Source organism: Hyperolius riggenbachi, chromosome 10, assembly GCF_040937935.1.
Source record: "Hyperolius riggenbachi isolate aHypRig1 chromosome 10, aHypRig1.pri, whole genome shotgun sequence".
NCBI lineage: Eukaryota > Metazoa > Chordata > Amphibia > Anura > Hyperoliidae > Hyperolius > Hyperolius riggenbachi.
The window spans coordinates 134,293,436-134,313,929 of NC_090655.1; the positions used below are offsets into that span (position 1 = coordinate 134,293,436).

At 44.1% G+C, this 20,494-nt stretch overlaps 1 protein-coding gene across 5 annotated transcripts in view; it reads right to left on the reverse strand.

Moving 5' to 3' along the window:
* Positions 1 to 20,494, reverse strand: part of CDH23 (cadherin related 23) — a 1,682,716-nt gene that overhangs the window by 310,235 nt on the left and 1,351,987 nt on the right. For all 5 annotated transcript variants that reach the window (XM_068258239.1, XM_068258230.1, XM_068258228.1 and 2 more), the window contains one exon: positions 20,267 to 20,494. In XM_068258239.1, the coding sequence (XP_068114340.1) occupies positions 20,267 to 20,494 (228 nt within the window). The remainder of the gene's footprint in view (positions 1 to 20,266) is intronic.

Consider the following 20,494-nt stretch of genomic DNA (forward strand, 5'->3'; position numbering starts at 1 on the left):
ACTGTAGCTATTCTACAATATAGACAAAGTCGAGGGTGAACAGTCACCCTGGAATGAAAAAAACACAGACACCGGGAGCCCAAATGGTGCAGTACGTCACAAATGATAGAAGAAACAAAAAATGTGAACAAAGGGTACTCACAAAGAGTGGTTGCAAGGGGGCAACCAACCACTGTAGGCGAGTGGATCTCAAAACCAACTCCACTCTGGGGTCCAGGCAGGCCAGAGATGCTCGCATTTTTTGAGAAAAAGGCCCTAGGATCCAGGGGCATCAACAGGATAAAAAGGTGCCCAGAGAATGATAAAATGAATAAAAACCAATAAAATAAAGTTTCAGGTGGCTTATCTCAATGGAGACAAATTCATATAAAATGAACTTTAATAGCACTGGCAATGTGTTTCGTGGGTCCCTGCCCACTTCCTCAGGCCAAATAAAGTGCCTCACTGTGTTAAGAGCCGAAGTTTAAATGCCTTTCAAAAAGGCGACATTGGCTTCGGTCCCTTATTTTGACGCAAACTGAGTTCCCGGTTACTCTTACCAGGTTTGAGCATATATTTGCGGATAACCCCTTCATGAAGGGCCTAATTTCTGAACTATATTCAATTCTTAATGAGCCAGTGAAATCACCAGATCTGTTGCCTTCGAGAACTCCTGGCGAGGACATACTTTTTCCTTTCCATTACTTTTTGTCTTTTCTTTCTTCTGTCTTTTCCTTTTATAGCCCTAACGGGCACGTTCTGAACAGATTACGTTCAGGGGCGTAGCAATAGGGGGTGCAGTGGTAGCGACCGCATCGGGGCCCTTGGGCCAGAGGGGCCCCGAAGGGCCCTCCCGCAACTACAGTATTAGCTCTCTATTGGTCCTGTGCTCATAATAATCACTTCTATAGATACTTTGAATAGTGGTAATTATTAACAAACTGTTTCCCATCCCTTCCTTGCACCTCTGACTCTGTAGTTGCCATTGGCAGGTTTTGGTGCACCGTATCAATTGCTATGTATAGAGTGCTTGGGGGGCCCCATTGTAAAACTTGCATCGGGGCCCACAGCTCCTTAGCTATGCCACTGATTAAGTTGGTGCCTTGGTTCTAAAAGACTTACCTCATATGTAACTTTTTTGAGCTCAGTAAGAAGCTTGGAGCGAATGGCTTGAGGTGTTTTCTGTGAGTGTATTTTTCAAAGAGCCTTGTGTTCCTTCCTAATGATACCCAGCTGGTCTACAAAATGTTAATGTATTATGCAAATTTAATAAAACTTTTGAAACAGAAAAAAAGCTGCGTAGACTTTTGTCTAATTTATTGTCACTCAGCAGTAGGGATGATTAATGAGATGCAAATATTTCTGTGTTCATGCAGGATTATGTAAATTTGTATGCAAATGTAGCTTTAAAATGGACCAATCAAGTCCAACCAAGATTTAATTTTTCCTTTTCAATCTGCAAAATTTACATAATCCTGTATGGACTCAAAAATATTTGCATCTCATTTATCATCCCTACTCAGCAGTTAGCCGAATAGTATTTGTCTCAACAGATCACTGAAGGAGAGGTCTCCAACACTGAAAACAAGTGTGCTAATACTAGATACAGCTATTGACATAATTCTGGTTTATGTATATGTAGCTTAAGCCAGGCCAGACTTTTTTATTCTTTTGCAAATTTTCTGATGTTTTTGGGACTTTTTTTTTTTCTCGTCTTACCTATTTTATGCCAGTTTACATAACAGTACCACAAACTGTTTCACATTGAACTTAACAATGGCAACTTTTCATTTTGGAGTTTAGGAAATAGATTCTGAATAGTTCCAAACAAAGATGCTACTCTTTGAAGAGGGAAGAAAAATCCAATTTGTATAAATTGACCCTTTGTGTTCTTTAATCTGAAAACCGCATGAAAAGTAAAAACAATATGTTTGATTTTCTAATGATGTACTGTACAGGAAAGACCAGAATGACTCGCACTAAACAGAGCCCATGGCTGAGGAAGTGATCCAGCTACAAAAATAAAGAACACCACATGTAAATAATGCACAGAAGGAAACACCCTTTTATTTCACCGTAACCTCAAACATCTGCAAGGTGGAGACCTGAAATGTTGTTTAATACATGAAAATACTAATAACTGAAGTTGTTGATATTAGGTAATAGCTTGGTAACCGCATTACACAGTTAGCACCTATAGTTCACTAACTAGTGCATTCTGTCCTGACACTACCTGCTAATATTAAGCTAAGCTTGATCAGCCACTGTCACAAACACCACAGATTAGCAACAATGTTTAGAAACAAAAATATTTGTAAAGCACACTCCTTCCATAAGGTTCTGACTGTATAACATGCCTTAGTAGAGGCGGGTCGAATTTTGGCACAGAGGAACAAGCACATGTGCTTAAAGTAAACCTAAATAAAACAGAGAAAAAAAGAGTTTCACTTACCTGAAGCTTCTACTAGCCCCCTGCATCCTGTGCCTGCGATGTTCCCAACCGATCTTTCGGTTCCCGGTCGCAGCTAAGTTTAGTTTCCTCAGTCGGTGAGCCACTGCGCTTGCACGGCCCTGGCTGTGCACATCCTTGTACGCGTGTGAGGATGCGCAGTGGCCCGACGACTGATCAGCCAGCAGAAACTAATCTTAGCTGCGGCAGAGGACTGGAGGGTTGGTTTGGCACGGTGCGGGCACAGGACATCTGCAGGGGACTGGTAGAAGCCCCAGGTAAGTGAAAATCTTTTTCCTCCGTTCAGTTTAGGTTCACTAAGTATCTGCTAGAACAGGCGGGATTTACATCCCTTCAGAGATGGATCTGTCTCGATTGATTGTGGGAAGGAGTACCCAAGGGTAAAAACAGCATGACAGAAGTCTCCATTCACAGTTTGAAGATGGACTACACCGACGAGAGGTACTATGCAGCTGAAACAAATCTTTCAGATAGCTAGGGTATACATTGTGTAAGGATTAGAATAGAATGTCAGTAGGCAAGTCTTAAAGGGGACCTGAAGTGAGAGATCTATGGAGAATGGCATGTTTATTCCCTTTTAAAGTGAACCTAAAGTCACGGGAAAAAAATGAGATGAACTCACCTGGGGCTTCCCTCAGCCCCCTGCAGCCGATCGGTGCCCTCGCAGCTCCGATCCGATGCTTCTGTACCCGCCGGCGAACTCTTCCGGTTTGGCCTCCTGGCCGCAATAGCAGCATAGGGGGCGATATACAGGCTGGGAACGCGAACAATCACTCGCGTTCCCATGCCTGTCGGCCGGTGACGGCCAAACCGGAAGTGTTCGCCGGCGGGTACAGAATCATCGGAGCAGAGCTGCGAGGGCACCGATCGGCTGCAGGGGGCTGAGGGAAGCCCCAGGTGAGTTCATCTCATTTTTTTCCCGTGGCTTTAGGTTCACTTTAAACAATACCAATTGCCTGGCAGTCCTGCTACTTTAGGCAATATACCATGCACAGGCATGCTGATTAGAGGTTTCTAACAAAAATCTGACTAGATTAGCTGCATGTTTATTTCAGGTGTGTGTTTCAGACACTACTGCAACCAAAGAGATCAGCAGGACTGCCAGGCAACAGGTATTGTTTAAAAAGAAATAAATATGGCAGCCTCTATATACTTGTAGCTTCAGGTTGCCTTTAAAGAAAGATTCTTCATTTGGGTAAGGTAACCAGTGGAGCAAGCAATAAGTGGTGTCATGTGGCTATCAGGGGATTGGTTTGTTGCCTGGTAGTTGTATTCTATATTAACTGCAGGCCCATATTTAAAAGCCTTTGTAGAGGGCATTATAACAGTCTAACTGTGATGCAAGCAAAGTGTCGACTCAGGTTACCAGGTCTTCTAGTGGAATGACGTGTTTCATTTTTGCAATATTCCACAGGTGATTTGATTTCTGAAATCAAAAAAACACCCACAGTATGCCCAGGCCACAGGTATGTATATCTGTGTCCGCTACCTCCAATGGTGATGACTGGGAGTGCAGGTACTTATCTGCAATGACAAGATGTTCAGTTTCGTCAGCGTTTAGTTTTAGCCAGTTACGATTTATCCACTCCCATAACAGGGCAAAGAAAGTATTTGTGATTGCATTTGGGCTTATTAAGTCAGGTATGAAGAATAAATATAGATGAGTGTCAGCTGCATAAAAGTGTTAGGGCAGATCATGTTTTGGGATGAGTTTGCCCAGTTGTAGCAAAAGTGAATAGTATTGGGCCCAAAGTGAATAGCATTGAGCCTTTAAAGCATGCAATACTTTAAAGAGGAGCTGTCAGACATACTATCTCAGAAAAAAACCTGCATATATAAGTAGATAAATACTTGCTCTATTTACATAACATATGTATTGCACTGTCCACATTTTGATATTAGTGATTTTTCTTTTTGAGATTAGTGATTTTTCTACAGTAAAAAAGAAAAAAAAGAAAAAATCCTTCCTAGCATTTTGCATTTTAACTGTGGCTATTTTGAAGCCAATCCTGTCAGGAGGACCCTTACTCTCCTCTCTGCCTGATTGTGTATGCATTACCTGCCCTCCACTATAGAAAGTGCATTGTCTCAGCATGAGAAATATTGGACAATCAGAGAGGAACAGAGGTGTGGGAGGGGAAAACAGCAGGAAAGAGGCTTCAGCCAACCAGGCTGCATTAGTCAAGTCTGAGGGGAAAGTAGAGAAGCAAAAAAAGGACAACCCAGCATGTCCTGCAACTTCCTTTGTGCATACCAAATTTTGTTTGTACCAAATAAGAGTCAAGTAAACTGGGGAATGATCATTTATCAACAATAAAAGTAATAGTGATTTTAACTTCTGAATTGCCTGGTTAGCATCCTGATTACTTGTTTACCAGATAAAAATAAATAATAGTTTTTTATTTTATGCCTGATAGTTACACTTTAGGGCTCGTTTCCACTAGCACTAAGCGGGTGGGCGGGATCGCAGGCGGATCCCATGAGCCGTGCCATGCACGGCTATGGGATTCGCAGCCACCGCCGCGAATTCTGCAGGGGGTTCCGGCCGAATCGCTCCCGCAAGCGATTCGGCCGCGGCGCCGGTATCTCCTATGGCAGAGTTTCCCCGTGCGATTCATGTGCGGGGAAACTCTGCGGAATCGCGGCGGAAACCGCGACAGTGGAAACTGGCCCTCGAAGTGTGCAGAATTGGACAACAAAGGTCCCAATGTTACTATTTGAGTTACCTGACAGATCTTATATCCTAAGAATAGCCCAATTAATTTATTGTGTAAATTAATTATCTTCCTAGTTGCACAAAGTAGGCATCCATCTACCTATGCCTTGAAATCACTCAGGATGACAAACTTGGGCTTTCTACTGTTGAGCTACAGAAGATTTTATCTTTTTCAAGGGAGCCTAAAACATCTAAGCAGCATATTTGCATGTTTGGCAGCCCAACTTTCAGCTGAAAAAAATATAGAGGACCAGGGATGCTCATCCAGATTCCAGATACCCGAACTACCCAGATATCCGAACCTTTTTCTGGTATCCGAACTCGGATACGGATTCCAGATAGCTGGATAAATCCGGAATGCACTATCCGAGTGAATCCGGATACGTATTCGGTATCTGGAAATCCTTCCAGATACCTAGTTCGAGTACCCGATCCAGATAGCGTAACCACGGATATGACGTCCATGACGTCATTGAGCCAATCAAAGGGCTCCCAGCCGAAGCCCTAGCAACCAATCACAGAGGGGAACCCTGGCCAGCCCCTCCTGTATATAAGGCGAGCGCCATGATGAGATCTCGTCCTTGCTTGTGACTGCTCACTGAGAGACATCTCCAGTGCTGTTGGCTAAGCAAGTGCTGTTTTACTGTGTTAAACCTAGCGTATTCGCTCCTAAACACCTGTACTACACAAGTATTTTATTGTTTTTTAGTTAGCTAGCTTGTATTTTGATTTTAGTCAGTGTGACAGCTGCTAGGCTAGGTTAGGGCCTGCTGTGTGCACAGGCTAGGCCAGCCTTAGCTACAGTATAGCTTGTAGGTTATTAGGGATTAGATTACTGTACTACTACTCAAGGGAGGACTGGGACCTTTTGGCCTGGGGGGAAAACACAAATTAGAGGCCCATTTTTACAGCAGCCCCAGCCCAAATGACATCACACACGTGCCCCATGTGCTATATTCCAGTAGTGGGAGAGAGATGAGAATAGCCTGAGATGGAGCAGAGAGCTTATCTGTATTGCAGCCAAATCACACAGAGGCTACTTACCTATAAGTATCAATCTGGTCCCTGCCAATCTCTCACACAAGTCCTAAAAGCAGCCTCTTTGGAGTCTAGGGACTGTCTGCCAGCAGACATCCTGGAGTCTAGGGACTGTTTTCAAGCAGCCCTTCTGGAGTCTAGGGATTGTCAAATACTTTTCAACCTAGACAATACCTTATGTAGCTGTGCACATGCAGTCATTTTAACAATGGTGAGAGACCAGACAGATTTGTTCCCACAGACCCTGCAGGCAAGCCTCTGCTCTGTATCATGCTGTGTATATTTACCAGCTTGCCCGCCCTCTAATTGCTCTGTAATTGGGCATTTATTTGCCTCAGCCAGCCTAGTGGTTCACATTGTCTTATACAAAAACATGAATGCACCAAGCACTGAACCAGCCCTAAATCATTAAATGAGAGGCAGCCTGGGGGGAAATATCCTTCCTTTCCCCCTGGCCAGTCCTCCCCTGCTACTACTAGTCTTATATTGTGTGTAGTTAGTTGTTAGAGAGAGTAGTACTACTGCGTTAGCTTCATTTACTACAGATAGTTACTGCAGTGCTGCTGTGAGTCAGTCAGTGTGTGACAGATAGACAGTTAGTGTTTGCTCCTGTCACTCCATCAGTTCAAGTTCTACTAGTACTACTACAACTAGTCTACTACTACCAGTTATATATAGTTAATGTGTATTGAGTTAGCTTGCTTTGATTGCAGTACTGTTACAGTGTGACAGATAGACAGTGAGGGCTGGTGCACACGGCTTTTTCAGCGTTTCTGCAGCCGCTTGCGGCTGCGGATCCGCTTGGTCAATGTATCTCAATGGGGTGGTGCACACCAGAGCGGGAGGCATTTTGCAGAAACGAAAAATGCCTGGGTGAGGCATTTTTTGGATTGTGGATGCGTTTCTGCCTCAGTGTTAAGTATAGGAAAAACGCAAACCGCTCTGAAAAACGGCAGTTCAGATCGGTTTGCCAGGCGTTTTTTGTTACAGTAGCTGTTCAGTAACAGCTTTACTGTAACAATACAGGAAATCTACTACACCAAAACCGCTAGACAAAACCGCAAAACGCTAGCTGAAACGCTACAGAAAAAGAAGAAAAAGCGTTTCAAAATCTGCTAGCATTTTGCGGATCTGCTAGCGGGTTTTGGTGTGCACCGGCCCTTAGGCCTGGTGCACACCAGAGGAGTTTTTCTGAGCGTTTTGAGTTTTTAAATCTGCTGCTAATTTTATCCTATGTGTCTGTGCACACTGGAGCAATGAGGTTTTGTAAAAAAAAACCATAGCATTACATTGGGAAGAGCTTTTAGAGGTTTCAAAAGCTTTTCCCAATGTAATGCTATGGTTTTTTTTTACAAAACCTCATTGCTCCAGTATGCACAGACACATAGGATAACATTAGCAGCAGATTTAAAAACTCAAAACGCTCAGAAAAACTACTCTGGTGTGCACCAGGCCTATGTGTGTCAGTGTGTGCTACTCTGCTGTCACTCCATTAGTTGAAGTTCTACTACTGCTACTATCTACTAGTACTACTGATTTGAATAAAGTACAAGTACCCCACTTCATTTGGACACATATAAAGTTGTACTATGTCTGCTGGCACTGGCACCCGGGGGAGGGGCAGCATGAAAAGCAAGGGCAAGAGGAGAGGGAGCAGCATTGCCACTGTATTGAAAATGTTTGCAACTTTATCAGATTTTGAAACCAGTTGCACTTATTTATAGGTATAGCTATCAAAAAATGCAACCTAACCATTGACTTCAACCTATCTGTATCAGGAAATGCAACCCAACCAAACCCTATTCTCACACAGAACCCTCCCCTCTTGCTCAACTAATAACCCCCCCTGGAGGGAACAATCCCCCCTCTTGCTCAACTAATAACCCCTACTGGAGGGAACAATCCCCCCTCTTGCTCAACTAATAACCCCTCCTGGAGGGAACAATCCCCCCTCTTGCTCAACTTATAACCCCCCTGGAGGGAACAATCCCCCCTTCTTGCTCAACTAATAACCCCCCCCCCCCCCCCCGGAGGGAACAATCCCCCCTCTTGCTCAACTAATAACCCCTCCTGGAGGGAACAATCCCCCCTTTTGCTCAACTTATAACCCCCCTGGAGGGAACAATCCCCCCTTCTTGCTCAATAACCCCCCCCCCCCCCAGGAGGGAACAATCCCCTCTTCTTGCTCAACTAATAACCCCCCCCCCCCCCCCCCGGAGGGAACAATCCCCCCTTCTTGCTCAACTTATAACCCCCCCTGGAGGGAACAATCCCCCTTGTAGCTCAATGGGACACGTGGTTGCAAAAAAATTACAGGCGTGTTAACAGAAAGAAGCCACCCCTACACAGTTATACACTGTCCCCTATGGCAAGTTGCAAAATATGATGGGTTGCAAAATTTTTCATTACACCGCCACCGTCGGCAGTTCTGCCACGTCAGAGTCCATTCTGCTGCTAGCCACTGGCCATGGACGCACTGGGCACCCAGCTGTTAGGGGGAGTGTCTGATGTTAATTTACAGCCATTTTTTTTTTTTTTTAGTATTATACCTCCCCACAAACAATTGCTGTTTTTCTTTACAAAAAACATGATGCTTCATGCATCATCCCTATATATAATTGGCAAGTGTCTCTGCGTCCATTTTTGTCCCTGTGGCAGTGCTTTTTAGCACTGCGCATGTGCAGGGACAAGACGTAGAGACACTGCCGACGGTGACGAGAATCGGAGGAAGGGACCAGAAGGGGCGGACGTGTGTGCACGCGGCAGCGCGCACAGTGGGCGTTACAAGACGTTTTGGAAGCAATTTAAAGGCAAGTTCCGGATTTCAGTCCGGATACCGGATTTCCGGATGATGGGTTCGGATATCTGGATCGACTCAGATTTCCGAACGGTTCGAATCCAGATATCTGGATTTATCCAGATTTTTTGCTATCTGGATCCAGAACAACCCGGATATCAAAAAGAGGTATCCGAGCACCACTGCAGAGGAATGAATGGAACCTACAGTAAACAGAATGAACTTGAAGATGTTCATCTATTGTGGAAATTTACCCCAAGCTGTTCGATAGTTGAGATGCAATATAAAGTCATGGGGCTTGATTGATTAAGCTGTGCTGCTAAAGCAGCACAGCTTAAAGCGGTATTGCCACCATAAAAATCAAATTTCAACAGCAACTGGTCTGAGTGTATTAAGTAATAAAGATGCTAATCCTGCATTCAAAACTTGCAAAACTTTTTCTGCTGTTATGGTTTGTAGTTATCACATACCTTAGGAGCACTGGCCCTAGTGCCAAGCAGTGCCAAAGAGTTGAATGCTGGGAGATCTTTTTATCTATAATATATTCCTCCTCTTCCATTTATTTCTCTGCCTAGCTGCTTATCAGAAACACCCTCTGATTACTTGTGTTTACAAGCAAGGCTGAGGTGACTCAGTGATTGGATGTGTAAATAAAAAAAAGACAGTGCAGTTGTTAGTATACACCTCAGTGGGAGAGTCCGAAGACTCTGGGAGGAGGGCAGCTAATGAATACACAATGAGCAAGAGAAGGGAGGGGGGAAAACAAGAGTCAGGGAGGATATGATGTCAGCATTAGCTTGGCAAGATGGCCACTGCCTAGAATAGGATTTTTAAGTAGAAGTAGTATTTATCTATTTATATATGTGTTTTTTATTTCTAGGTTAGCATGGGTGTCGCTTGTTCTTTAATGAGAGGAGCGCTGCGGTAGTGCAGCTAGCATGAGCTGGTAACTTTTGTGCACTCCTTGTAACCAACGCTTGCTCCACGTCGTCCCACCTTGAGCCCAGACAGGTCCAGTGGCTTCCTAGGACGTGATTGGCCCAATCAAGTGACAGGCAGTGTATGGTAACCCACTTTTGTGAATATAAAGATACTTACAATCCAAGAAACAGGTCGCTGCAACCACTGCTCCTACTGTGATCGGGAGCAGAACACCAAAGAGCCAGGAAAATGTAGTAGATAAGAACTCCGCTGCACGATCTCAGGATAAAAGTCCAATTTTTATTGAGGCAATTGTGGACAAACAGCAAGCAGCAATTGCTGTTTGTCCACAATTGCCTCAATAAAAATTGGACTTTCAGATTCCTGAGATCGGTGCAGCGGAATTCTTATCTACTACATAAAAATACTTACTTTACTATCTTCCTTTCTAACCAATACATACTACACTATATTGGGCTCTTGGTGTCCCACGTCTTTTTGTCCTCAACATACTGCAGCTGTCTGCTGACACTAGATGGCAGTCCAGCAAGCATCATGGCCTGCAGTACGTTTTCCCATGTCCGCAGTTCCTTCCGGGTGCTGTAGATGTATGGTCTTGCAGTGTTGAAGATATATGGCCGTGCGGTGCTGAAGATGTATGGCCAGGTACAGTACACACCGTGGCTCCCGATCAGCTGATGGAAGTAGCCGCAAGGAGGGAGATGCATCAGGAGGCCATTGACCCATCAGGTGCTGCCTTTAGATCTGCCAATCACTGCTGCCTGTTTGTTGACTGGTGCCAATAGTCCCGTTGGTGGGATCATGGCTCCATCATTAGGGCAAATCACTGCACTTGCTCACTTTTAAATTGTAATAAATCATCGATACAATTTTATACTATGGTTAATTATAACTATTACATCTCTGAGGTGCTTGATCTGTGAGAATTACATGGATGCTTAACTTTGCTACAGGCAGGGAGAGACACTGATTGCCCCAGAAGTGCTGCAGGCCCATCTAACATAGGATCAGAATCTAAGGGTGAGTGCCCCATCTAGAGGGTGAAGTGATGTTGATCACTAAATATTAAGGAGAGCCTTCCTGATATCTGATATGGACTCCTGTATCTTCACAGTGGCATGAAGGTTTACTCATCAATTCTACCTAATTTACTGGACTGTATGGATTGCTGTGCCCCATCTAAAAATACTTTATTTTGATTGGATACGTACACTAGAGGCACACCACCATTAATATACCCTATATTTGACCTGTTAGCGCAGTGTTATTCTTTATAATGGATGTCAGAATTCAGGCTTTAGAGTGTGATCACTTACAAAGGAGGAACAGAAGCACCCAATAAGAGCTTGAGTGTTTAGTTTTGTGGGGAGCTCACCTTCTTCCCAAGCTGGGTATGGACAACAATGAGAAACATCAGGGAGTATTAAATCCATCTCACTCAGCTGTTCAAAGTGGTCAACATTAGGAATCAGAATCATTGACCATGATTCAAGGTCAATGACATGCAAATAATTCCCACGTTGATACAGAATTATAGTAATGTTTACGCAAACATCTGCAGCTTGAACGCAGACCATTAAAAACCACCTTGGCTTCATTGGTTTGGTCCATTCTCGAGCCACATAAAGTTGCATAGAAAAGCTGCATATTTCTCTCTCAACTCAAAGGGCTTGATTTATTAACCACTTCACCTCCAAGGGTTTTTTCCCCTTAAAAAAACAGAGCAATTTTCACCTGTCAGCCCTCCTTCCATTCATTCGCCTGTAACTTTATTACTACTTATATCACAACAAAACCATCTATATCTTGGTTTTTTTGCCCCTGATTAGGCTTTCTTTGGGGGGGGGGGGGGAAGGGGGGGGTACTAGCAAGGAGATTTGAATCAGGATACCACCATTTATTGGCTAACTTAGAGATGAAAAAAAACGTGAGCTCTCGGCTTATAAAAAGTCTTCGTCAGACTGGTTCCTGACAAAAACTGAAAAAACACAGCTTATATACACTGACATACAAAGGAGAAACATTCTTTAGCAAACATAAATGTAATTAGATGCATTAACTGTTGCTCAGGAGGCTTTCCCAAGCATCCTGGCTAAATTGATAAGATCAACAGTTCCCTCAACATAACATAAAGTAGACTATGGTGATGGGGAGACATCGTAAAATCCGAGTTCAAATTGTAACTGAGCTGGTTACATGCACCATTAATTGTAAGCTAAAGAGAATTGTGGCATTTAAAACCAGCACCTGAAAGGGAGGGGTACTTTTTGCTAAGAATTATTTTATTTTAAACTTGTTTTAACAGGAAAAAATTGAAAAAATTAGAGAAAATTATTTCTCCGATTTTGGCCGTTAAAGTTTTAAAATAATAAATGCTATCGTAATTAAAACCCACACATTTTTTTGCCCATTTGTCTTGGTTATTGCAACATTGAAAATGTTTCCCTAGTCCAATGTATGGCGCCAATATTTTATTTGGAAATAAAGGTGTATTTTTTTCAATTTTGAGTCCATCACTAATTACAAGCCCATAATTTATAAAGTAACAGTAATATACCCTTTTGACATACATATTAAAAAAGTTCAGTAACTAAGGTAATTATTTATGTTTTTTGTTTTTTTTTAATTGTATATGTTTTTTTTTACAAAATAATTTTTGGGGGAACTATTTGGGAGTGTGGGAGGTAAGGAGTTAATTTTAAATGCAAAAAAAGGCTGTTAGTAAGAAAAAAAAAGGAGGGGGGGGGGGCTTAGATGTAGTTTTACTATTTGGCCACAAGATGTCCTTGCGCATAACTTTCCTATGCAAAGTATTACTACGCAAACAGGAAGCAATACGAGGACTGTTTTCCCATTCATTGATCTCCTGGATAACGATCGGCAGTTGTAACGAGCAAAGACGCGGGGGTGGGGCGGCCGGGAGTGGGCGACGGGGGGTTACTCTCACGGAACAGCCATGAGAAACGCGGGCGAATTGAAAGGATCCGTGCAGTCCAATTTCAGATCGCTCTCTGGCTAAATTTGTGCAGCCATTGCAGTAATCAGAAACCGACATTCCTGGTTTTTATTTTTTTAATAAAGACAGTTCTTTCCCTCCCCCCCCCCCCCCCCCAAAAGGCAGGAGCCTGCTGCAGCTGTCCCCGGCATCAAGCTGTGCTGATGGCCCATCCATCAGATGGAGCTGATAAGCAGCATGACAGATCCAATTTAGTTAGGAGAAGTCAGACACTCTGGCTACCATCCCAGCAGGGGAGCTAACACGTAGCTTGCTGCCCCCAAGCTACAAAAGAGCCTTCACTTAGGAATGACCTGCTGTAAATCCCAGATGTATATCATATTCCATAAACTGCTATATGTCTCAAATTTTCTGTATTGCCAGGCTGGCAGACCCTCCAAACTAACAGAGCATGATGGGCTTTGTCTGGCGCTGGTTCTGAGGAAGTTTCAGAACATTCTGAGGTAAAGACTGCCAGTTAGGCAGTTTGAAAGTGCCCTGATGATACCACCGTGGTCTAACCCCTAATGTTTGGTATCAGGCTGCTGGGTAAATCGGGACGGATCTGAGAATGTTAGTAAATCTGCCCTGACCTGTACGGTTCTGTGAGATAGAGCCCATATCTGGTTAGATATGATTTCTGGTCCCCAGGACAAGGGGGGGACTCATCTCAAATTCTAAGGGGGTGTGTGGCTCCTCGCCCTCACTCCCTCCTACTGGATCAGGGGCATAAGAATGGCAGAGGAGCCAAACTCAGTGTCCTCCACCTTGAAACACCATCTTTATCACATCTGTGCCAGCTTGAGGATATGCTGGCATCCACCTGGTCTGAACTCTGGACTCTGAACTTTGAACTGAAACAAAAGGAACTCTGAGATTGGGGTCCACACTGACAGTCTCTGGCGTAACTGTTGCAACAGGGCCCGCAGGATGCTCAACCTCTGTACGCTCAGAATCTTCAGTCTCTGGTTCCCCTTGACTTGGGTCAGATGGGCTGGTATCCACTTCAGCGGACACACCCGGCTACCGCAGTTGCTGGGTATCCCATTAGAACAAGTCCGTTACTAGGTCCTGGTGTTTCTTGCGGCCGACGTCAATGCCTCTTGCTTGGCAAAGATTTTGCAGGTCCGCCAAGCACATTTTCTTGTAGTTCCCGGACATTTCCATGCCAAATAAAATAAAACTTTTGTGGAGGGGTACTGGCTACACAGTCTCTCTGTATATATAAAAAATATATTGCATTCCAGCTACACCAACGAATTAGTTCGTTTCTTGATAGCGCTAGCGCTATCTTAGATACTTTCAGCACAACACAGATCCCAACCACTGCCAAACACTGTCACAGGAGCCCTGGTGGCTGGAATGCGAAATGCCTTCCAAACGGTTCCAGCGCACAAAGCGTGCAAACTGTGGTCGCAGTCAATGCGAAGTAACCGTTGGGAATTGGCCGCAGACGAACCAGAAGGGAGCCTGTGAGGTACGGTAATTACAACTTACACACTATTTCAGGGTATATCTGCCACCACCACTGGTATGGACCAGTGGTCCCTACCGGCTGACTGACTGATCCTGCAAATAAAACGTTTAAAACACGCTGTGTTCTGTCTAGATATCAACAATAGTAGCGGCTCCTCAGAGACCTGAGTTCAGTATCTGTGCATTGCCGTATAGCAGGTGTAGCGAAACAGTAAATGACTTTGATAAAGTCTTTATTTACGTGCAATATAAATAATTAATATATACAGAAAATTATTAAAATCAACAATTATTGAAACATTAATAGCCAGTATGCAATAAAAAGGATTTGTGGAAAGATGTCCTGTTGTGGGAAAAACTTGTAGAGTTCCTTTTGTTTCAGTTCAAAGTTCAGAGTCCAGAGTTCAGACCAGGTGGATGCCAGCATATCCTCAAGCTGGCACAGATGTGATAAAGATGGTGTTTCAAGGTCGAGGACACTGAGTTTGGCTCCTCTGCCATTCTTATGCCCCTGATCCAGTAGGAGGGAGTGAGGGCGAGGAGCCACACAACCCCTTAGAATATGAGATGAGTCCTCCCCTTGTCCTGGGGACCAGAAATCATATCTAACCAGATATGGGCTCTATCTCACAGAACCGTACAGGTCAGGGCAGATTTACTAACATTCTCAGATCCGTCCCGATTTACCTAGCAGCCTGATACCAAACATTAAGGGTGGGACCCCGGTGGTATCATCAGGGCACTTTCGAACTGCCTAACTGGCAGTCTTTACCCCAGAATTTTCTGAAACTTCATCAGAACCAGCGCCAGACAAGGCCCATCATGCTCTGTTAGTTTGGAGGGTCTGCCAGCCTGGCAATACAGAAAATATGACACATATAGCAGTTTATGGAATATGATATACATCTGGGATTTACAGCAGGTCATTCCTAAGTGAAGGCTCTTTTGAAGCTTGGGGGCAGCAAGCTACGTGTTAGCTCCCCTGCTGGGATGGTAGCCAGAGTGTCTGACTTCTCCCAACTAAATTGGATCTGTCATGCTGCTTATCAGCTCCATCTGATGGATGGGCCATCAGCACAGCTTGATGCCGGGGACAGCTGCAGCAGGCTCCTGCCTTTTGGGAAGGAAGGAGGGAAAGAACTGTCTTTATTAAAAAAAGACAAAACAGGAATGTCGGTTTCTGATTACTGCAATGGCTGCACAAATTTAGCCAGAGAGCGATCAGAAATTAGACTGCACAGATCCTTCCAATTCGCCCGCGTTTCTCATGGCTGTTCCGTGACATTTACTCATCCCAGTGGAGGGGAAGTGGTTAAACTGTGGTAATATTACTGCACATACACAGTGTGCGGTAATATTACAAAGCGCACAGTAATAATACCCATCGCGAGCGTGTGTAACTACCGTTAGATATGCTGGTAGCACGACTGCGGTACCTTATTAGCGCGGTTGCTACTATGTTAACGCGCGCGTTACCAAAGTAGCGGCCACGGTAATTGAGTACTATGGTCACGCTAAGAGTATCTTGCGGTAGTTCGCAACAGGGATTATTACGGTGTGCTTTCTAATATTACCGCACGCTGTGTATGAGCAGTAATATTACAGCAGTTTAATAAATCAAGCAGAAGCTTTTTGACCATCCAGAGTAGTTCTGATGAATTGTATTCGTGACAGATGTTAATGTAAAACATGCAGTGGTAGAAAGCTTTCTGGAGAGATTCAATTTTGATGCAGTGATTCTACAGAAACGCAGATACAAAAAACCTACCTGACAAAATATCACTTCTCCAGTTTTAGGCAGGGAGTACACTTGCCACTGCAATACAACACCCAGTTTTTCACATTCCTGTTACTCTGCATTGTGTTTTCACATTCCTGTTATTCTGCATTGTGTTTTCACATTCCTGTTACTCTACATTGTGTTTTCACATTCCTGTTACTCTGCATTGCGTTTTCACTTTCCTGTTACTCTGCATTGTGTTTTCACATTCCTGTTACTCTGCATTGTGTTTTCACATTCCTGTTACTCTGCATTGTGTTTTCATTCACATTTTTAATTTCAATAGCGATTTTGTTTTTGTTTTAGTGCAAAATACAATAAAATTGTGGATGGTGTGTGGAAAAAAAGAAAATAAATTACTGTCCACCTTTTTACAGTGGAGAAAAATGTAAAAACAGAACAGGGATAAATGCAAGAATCTTGAGTGACACAATGACTTCAATTACATGTGTAGCAGTGTGCATTTCCCATACTGCAGAAAATACTATACTATATACACGCAATAAAAAATGTGTTTCCTGCTTTTTTGCCATACTCTTAAGTGCAGCTATTATGTTAAATTCCCCCCATTAAGTCATATAGTTGAAATAATTTGAAACATGTCTAAAGTTCAGCTCACAAAAATGTTTTAGGTGTCACTGGACAACACGTAAGAATACCATAGAGCTGCTACCACTTTACAGGTTTCTATGTTTGTGCATAACTGTGAAATGTAATACTGTTCCTTTACAAATATGCCACTTGCTATAATAAGTAAATACAAGAATATATTCATCTGAAAACCATACAAAGTGTTGCTCTAATAAATAATGAAAAAAAGGAACTTGCAGCATCCTAGGGAATTTTCAAAATGCTTTGCATATAGTTTAAGCAGGATAAGGCCCCGTTCACACTTGCGGTTTTGTCAAAACCGCACCGGATGTCCGGACCGCACCGTATCCGGACCGGACCTGATCCGTACGGTTCCTATCCGGATCCGGTCCGGATCCGGTCCGTTTGCATCCGGTTTCCGTGCGGTGTGAACACGGTTGCGGTCCGGATCCGGTTTCTTAAGGAGATAACAACCTGTAAATACCTGGGGTCTGGGAGGTTAGCAGAAGGGTCTGGGGTCATTGTTGGAGACAGGTGGACGTGTGGAGACTGTGACGCCGGGCGACGCCCAGTCGTCCGAGGATTCGCGGCCGATTGTCCGATCGCAACCGTGATCGGAAAACTGACATTCTTTATTTTTAAATAGAAGTTTTTCCTTCCTGCCTTTCCCCCCTTTTTGCCATGAGGGCTGAATGGGCCTGCGTTAGCATATGGCTAAAGCAACCTGGTTTAGCAAGAAATCCTTTTAAGGCTCCCGGAAAAGCTCTGGTGACACTAATGTGCTAATTGGGCAGAGCTGAAATACCAACAGAGTCTATTCAACAGGGGAAGCTAGCACAGCATGAGGTCTATTGACACCTACATTCCTCCCAGTCTTGACGGCACCGACTAGACTGAGTATGGAATGCATGGTGTTGATAACTTTGTCACATTTTGCAAATACCATCCATGGGAGGAATATGAAAATTACGTAATTTTGTTTCCCTAATTCTGTAGAATATGGTGATACTAGACATAGCCAGGTAACCCGAGCAGGGGCTGAGATATGAATAATGGGGTCCCCGTGCGCCCCAAATATTGCAAGTTTGATGTCCTATGAACGTGTATTCTCAGCCCAATCTGAATATGAAATCGGTTTGCATGTGCGACAAAACCCCGGCGGGATATGAAATTGGACATATTTTGTGGATGGTTGGAAGTTCCTCCCCTGAGAACTCACTGCCTGACACGCCCCTGGGCTGAGCTTGAGACTCCGCCCAGAAATGTCAGTGCTCAAAACTGATTGCATGAGGACTCCCAGCCAAATTCCCCCACTTTCCATCATACCGAAAAGACTGCCACTGCTTGGGGAAATAGCAGTGGCCATCTTGCAGGCGGAGCAACGGCCATGTGGTTCGGCCATATTGCGAACTAACTGCAACAAAGGAACTTTGTCTTTTCCCGAACGGACTTTCCACAGAATCATAAGTATTCGTTCTTTTTATCCCTTTTCTTTTATGTACTGTGTTATCACTGTCTCTCATCGTTTAATTGTTCACGATTGTCTGTATATATTAATTATTTATATTGTAACAAATAAAGGCTTTTTAAAAGGTCTTTACCTCTCAGTAAAACCTTCTATTCAGTATACACAGACGAGACCTAAACTTCCGAAGGGACGCTACTGTTTTGATAGATAGATAGGAATTGCACAGTTTTAACCGGTTGTTTGTTTCACAGGTCTATAGCCAGTTAGCAGTTTTCTCTGGGCTGATAGAAAACAGAGATGGTGGCAAATCTACCCCTGGGTTGGAGTAAAAGTGTATTTTCGTAACCTCACAGGCTCCCTACTGCGTCGTGACGCTCAAACTCCGCCAATTCTACGCAGATTGCGTCCATAGCTCTCAATCTGTGTGCTAGAATCGGATCGGACGGTTTTGCGTGTTCACGGCCAGTGGGGCTCCTGTGACAGAGACCATCCGTGGATACAGAGACTGCAGTTGGGACCATGGATCCAGGCATTTTTCGTATACCTGGGAATTCTCTGTTGTTCGCCTCCTCGTTATCAGACTTATATCAGACATGTTGCTGCCTAGAGCTCCAGCATGAAATCGCTGCTGCCCCACTCTGTGAACTCCATGTGGTCCCCATCCAAAATGCATAGGAAGTGGGGTAGAACGTCCGGTTTTTGTAGCCAGTGTGTTGTGCCCTCTCCGGTTCTCATTGTATTGGCCGGATGGTGCAGTCCGGCTCCGCCCCGGATACGGCTGCCGGAGGAGCCGGACCAAAAAATAGCGCATGTTGGAACGGACGCCGGAGTCCGGATCCGGTCCGGCTCCGGTCCGGCAGAACGGACGCATGTGAACGGACGCATAGGCTTTCATTGCTATTGCCGTGCGTCCGTTCCGTCCGTTCTGCAAGCGGTCTGGCTCCGGCACGGCGATTCCGGACGGCCACCGCTAATGTGAACCGGGCCTTAGTTACATGCAGTGGTACAGGAAATAAAAAATGCCTGCAGCATGTAAGTCTCAGAAATCCACATTTCTACAATGTGGTGGATAAATTCACTGAAGTGGTGCTGGTGCATCAACAACGAGCAATAATAAAGCAGTGCACACTGCAAGTGCTCAGTCCCAGAGAGAACTAAGTACAACTAATGTACAATAAATTACACTCACAACTGACGATGTTTCAGTGCTGTACCAAATACAACCAATGACTGATATAGTTCTATGGTTGGAAAGCTTTTCCTGCTGATAAGGCACCAACAGTACATTGGGCAAAAATGGCGCTGGATATTTGGGCGCAGCGGGCACTGCCATAGGCAGTAATGTGAATTACGGCTATAGCGGCACTTGGCGTAATTCAAATTCAAAAGACCGAGCCCAAATTACGATAAAAACCATCATAATTCGGCCACCAGCAATAGCTGAAATCTGAATTGCATATTACCCCTGAGTCCGCTGCGGCCAGGGGGGGATTAGTAATTACCGCCCCCGGGTCTTTTGCAGGAACAGGGTGAGCCATTTTTCTGCTTTACCCCGCACCCAAATTTCCCAGCGTCTTAATTACATGTACCAATGGACCCACCTGGATGGATATATAATCAACCTATTAACAGATTTGACATGAGAAATCTATCTGAGTACAAGGGACAGTGCCTATACAAAAACTCATGAATATTTCCTTTCACGCCACAATGTTTCTCAGGATAATTCCCTGCATAGTTTCATATAGAACATATAAAGCAAGTGTATGTCCTGGCATGACTGGTTTACACATAGCATCTCTTACTGCATGTATATGTATTCTCTACTAATCAACGATACAACAGCTGTTATGCCACATGGGCTCCGTGACTAAGATTTTATGAAGCCTTATTCAGCTTACCAATAATAAAGATTAACCTCACAGCCAAGCCTTAATTAAGTTACAAGTAGGTAATTTTGCAAGCAATTATTGAATACTTAGATCTATATCAGGAGTGTACTCTGTGTACTCACCGAGAGAGCAGGGTTTCCTTCATCTTCCACGACAACCTTCAGCTGATAAAAGCTTTGTTTTTCACGGTCAGGCGGGGATGGCCTTGTGGAAATCTCGCCAGTAAGCCTATCCATGCGGAAAATGGAGTCATCATTGCCTTGTGTGATGTAATATGAAAGAACGCTGTTCAGTCCTTTGTCCTTGTCTGTTGCAATCACTCGAATAATTGATGTCCCCCCTCCAACGTT